The following is a 3,593-nucleotide window of genomic DNA, read 5'->3' as shown; positions in this document are numbered from 1 at the left end:
CCCACCTCAGTGTGAATCCAATGTTACATAATGAAGTCCTGACTGAGCCCAGCCACTGCTGGTGAAAGAGTTAAAGCCCAAACACGACGTGGAATTCAATGTTATGCAACATGAGCAGAGATTTTTCTGATATGCCTCATATCTCAGAAAATGGTCGTTACAACTAAATTCCTGTTCTTGTGTTTCAGCGGCTATTCTCTTATACAACTATAGGGTCCCAGAGGAAGAGAGACACGACGCTGCTCTGCAGAGATACAAGGACGCTCTCACAGCTGAGGTCAAGCTCTGGGAGGGATATCTGAAAAAAACGGTAAAGCTTACTAAACCCTTAACGCTCACAACACTAATTCATAAGCAAGAGGATGTAAGGAGTTTAGTGTTACAGTACAGCAGCAGTGCTCTGTATTGTAGGTGTTGTTGTTTTATTTTAGCTATATTGAATTTCCCTTCTGGGATAAATAAAGTATTTTTCATTTCATTTCATATTAAATGTTCACACAAGTGCTGCTCCAAGTATCCTCATGAAACTGGATGATCAGGGAGGATTTTTACAACTACAGTTTATACGACACAAAGATTTAACTTTAACCCTATTCAGGACTTTCATGTTGCCATATGCAGAATATCCATCCATCCATCCATTATCTATACACCGCTTAATCGTCACTAGGGTGGTGCTGGGGGGAACTCAGGGCGAAGGCAGGGGACACCCTGGACAGGTCGACAGTCTATTGCAAAGGGCCCAAGACAGAATATGTGCACAGTATTTGTTGGTATTCATTGTAGACTTTTACACTATGTTAAATAAATTTTATGATAAGTTGACATATATTTGGTTCCAAATGCATGACAAATGTCCCTCTTTTTATATTTAAAAAAAAATATTCAAAAATTAAAAAACCCCAATACCTGTCACCTAAACCAAATGGTCTGGGGTCTAGAAGACCCCAAAAGTCCTGAATAGGGTTATTCTTGGCAGGATGAAGGTACAACAGGTTTAATTTTAGTCAATGCGTAAAGAAACACAAATGTTTAATCATTACAGCTGAGAGTTAGATGAGCACATTGATATCTGAAGCTCAGCCCAGGTTACAAAAAGGCTGTACCAAAACAGTGTCACCTATGATGGATGTGAAATATTTATCTATTAAAGCTCTTGTGTTCTCTCCTCTAGGACTGTTGCCTGGCTGGAAAGGAATTTACATTGGCTGATGTGCTTGTTTTTCCGTACATTGCTATGCTCTTCCGCTGTGGGTAAGTAGGTTAAACGGCTTTAAGCGGCTCATCAAGATAAATGGATGGAATAATAAACAGTAACATTTGTACAATTTAAAATGTCACACTGGCTTTTCTCCTTTCGGTAGGTTGTGTAGTGAGCGTTACCCCGCAGTGGCAAAATACTACAACTCTCTGAAGGACAGAGCCAGCATCAAAGCCACCTGGCCTCCTACCTGGCTGACCACCCCCGGACGGGACATATTGAAAACCATCTAAGACCCAGAGACTGACTCATCGGTGGACACGCTAACTGTTGTGTTTTGATATATAACCACTCCTTGCATTGCACTATTTTTCTTCTTCTTTTTTTTTTTTTTTAAACTGCATTTGTTTCTGCAACATACCATCATTTGTTTGTGACTTTAAATGCTAATTGTTTTGTGCTGCAAACAAAAGCAATAAAAAGAGAATACCAACTTGACTGCTTTTATTTTTATCAAGGTCATCATCCACAGAGAATTCTTTTGGAATTCTTTTATGCATAAAATATAGGCCAGGGATCTGGACAGATGGGAGCAATACCTTTCAAATAGAATGAGTAAAACTGTAGGTTTGTTTCTACACAGAGATTTGACCGTCAGCATCAAACCTAGCAAGTAGGAGTTTGATGCTCTTTTTCATTTTCAGTAAAGGTGAAAATATCTTCCTCCCTTTCTGCATTTTTACAGTTTTGACAGGTCACTAGAATAAAAGGAAAACTGCTGCTTGTACTGTCTTCTTTTGCAGATTTCTATTTCTTGTTTCCATTATTCTTCATATTTGTTGTATATTGTTATTGATTGCATCATTGCATATAATAAACACGTTCAAGTGATTTTGTAACAATTGGTAGAACTTTACAGCTGCTCCCCCAGCAGACCACCACAAAATGCAGGGCTCTGGCCACAGCAGACTGGTAAAAGACCTCCAACATCCTTCTGCATACGTTGAAGGATCTCAGCTTCCTCAGAAAATAAAGGCTGCTCATCCCCTTCTTGTACACAGAGTCAGTGTTGGTCCTCCAGCTCAGTCCCCTGTCTAGGTAGACACCCAGCACTTGTACTCCTCCACCATGGCGATGTCCTCACCCAGGATGTGCAGCAGCTGTGTAGCTGTCCTCTTCGTCTGGAAGTTGATAACCATCTCCCTGGTCTTGGCCACATTGAGATGCAGATGATTCCAACTGGACCACTCTACAAAATCACCCACCAGAGCTCTGTACTCCTCCTCCTGTTCATCTCTTATACACCCTACAACTGCAGAGTCATCAGAGAACTTCTGCAAGTGGCATGACTCGGAGTTGTTCTGAAAGTCAGAGGTATATAAGGTGAACAGAAAAGGAAACAGCACAGTGCCCTGTGGAGCTCCTGTACCTCTAACCACCACATCAGACAGCGCGCTGCCCAGACAGACAAACTGCAGCCTGTCTGTCAGGTGATCAGTGATCCAGGAGATAGTGGGCGTGTCTACACACATCACCTGCAGCTTCTCTCTCAGCAGACATGGTTGGATGGCGTTGAATGCACAAGAGAAGGCAAAGAATGTGATACTTACAGTGCACCTGACACCATCCAGGTGAGAGAACTGCAGAGTGAGGCGTGAAGCTCGGTCATGATGTGCAGCGTTATGGAGGCATAGCCGGGATAATCCTAACAGCATGAGGGAGTGTGTATGTGACTAGAGATATCTGTCTGTAACGAAAAAAGATCGTTATTAGATCCTAGATATGGGAATAAGAGGAGAAGAAATACAAAACATCATGCAGCTGCTAGTTATCAGAAATACCTTACTGCCAAGCAGGGAAGTAGAAGGTCCCAGTACCTTCACTGCTGGTGACCTTGTGGCCTAAGAATGACCTCTTGAGCTTAAAACATTGGGTTACACAAAGACGCCATAGGCATATTGCTATGACCCTGTGCGGGTCATCTGTGGTGTTTTGTGTTTTTGCTGCCTGTTTCTGTTTTCAGTGTGAGTGTGTGTGCGTGTGTGTGTGGGATGAACGAATGAATTAGGAGCAGGTGGTGACCCTGGATTGGCTGGCTCACCTGCTGCCGCGCCGGATTCCAGCCACACAATTGGTCAGAGGGCGGGCCAACCCACTTTTTAAACAGCCCGCCAGCTGCACTCGTGCTCCTCACCTCCAGCCTCACCACCTCAGCGAAAGCCAGCAGACCATCGCAACTGCACCGCAGGAGGATGCAGCAGTAGTGTGTTTGTTCCAGGATCGTGTGAAACAGATCCTGAGTCCTGTAGTGACTCTTTGTAAAAAATTGTAGTTAGAGAGCAGAGTAGGAGGGAGAGGCCTTTTTCTTTTGAACCTTTTTCTCCTGTTTTTT

The 3,593-nt window shown here is 43.2% G+C and overlaps 1 protein-coding gene across 1 annotated transcript in view; it reads left to right on the top strand.

The window, feature by feature from the left end:
- Nucleotides 1-1,572, top strand: part of LOC103361509 (glutathione S-transferase A-like) — a 20,215-nt gene extending 18,643 nt beyond the window's left edge. The window contains exons 5-7 of the mRNA XM_008287604.1: nucleotides 189-310; nucleotides 1,175-1,254; nucleotides 1,365-1,572. Coding sequence (XP_008285826.1) covers nucleotides 189-310; nucleotides 1,175-1,254; nucleotides 1,365-1,494 — 332 coding nt within the window. The 3' untranslated portion in view covers nucleotides 1,495-1,572. The remainder of the gene's footprint in view (nucleotides 1-188; nucleotides 311-1,174; nucleotides 1,255-1,364) is intronic.
- Nucleotides 1,573-3,593: the final 2,021 nt, after the last annotated feature.

Source organism: Stegastes partitus, unplaced genomic scaffold (assembly GCF_000690725.1).
Source record: "Stegastes partitus isolate 25-593 unplaced genomic scaffold, Stegastes_partitus-1.0.2 Scaffold509, whole genome shotgun sequence".
Lineage (NCBI taxonomy): Eukaryota > Metazoa > Chordata > Actinopteri > Pomacentridae > Stegastes > Stegastes partitus.
This window is presented reverse-complemented; position numbering and strand designations above follow the sequence as displayed.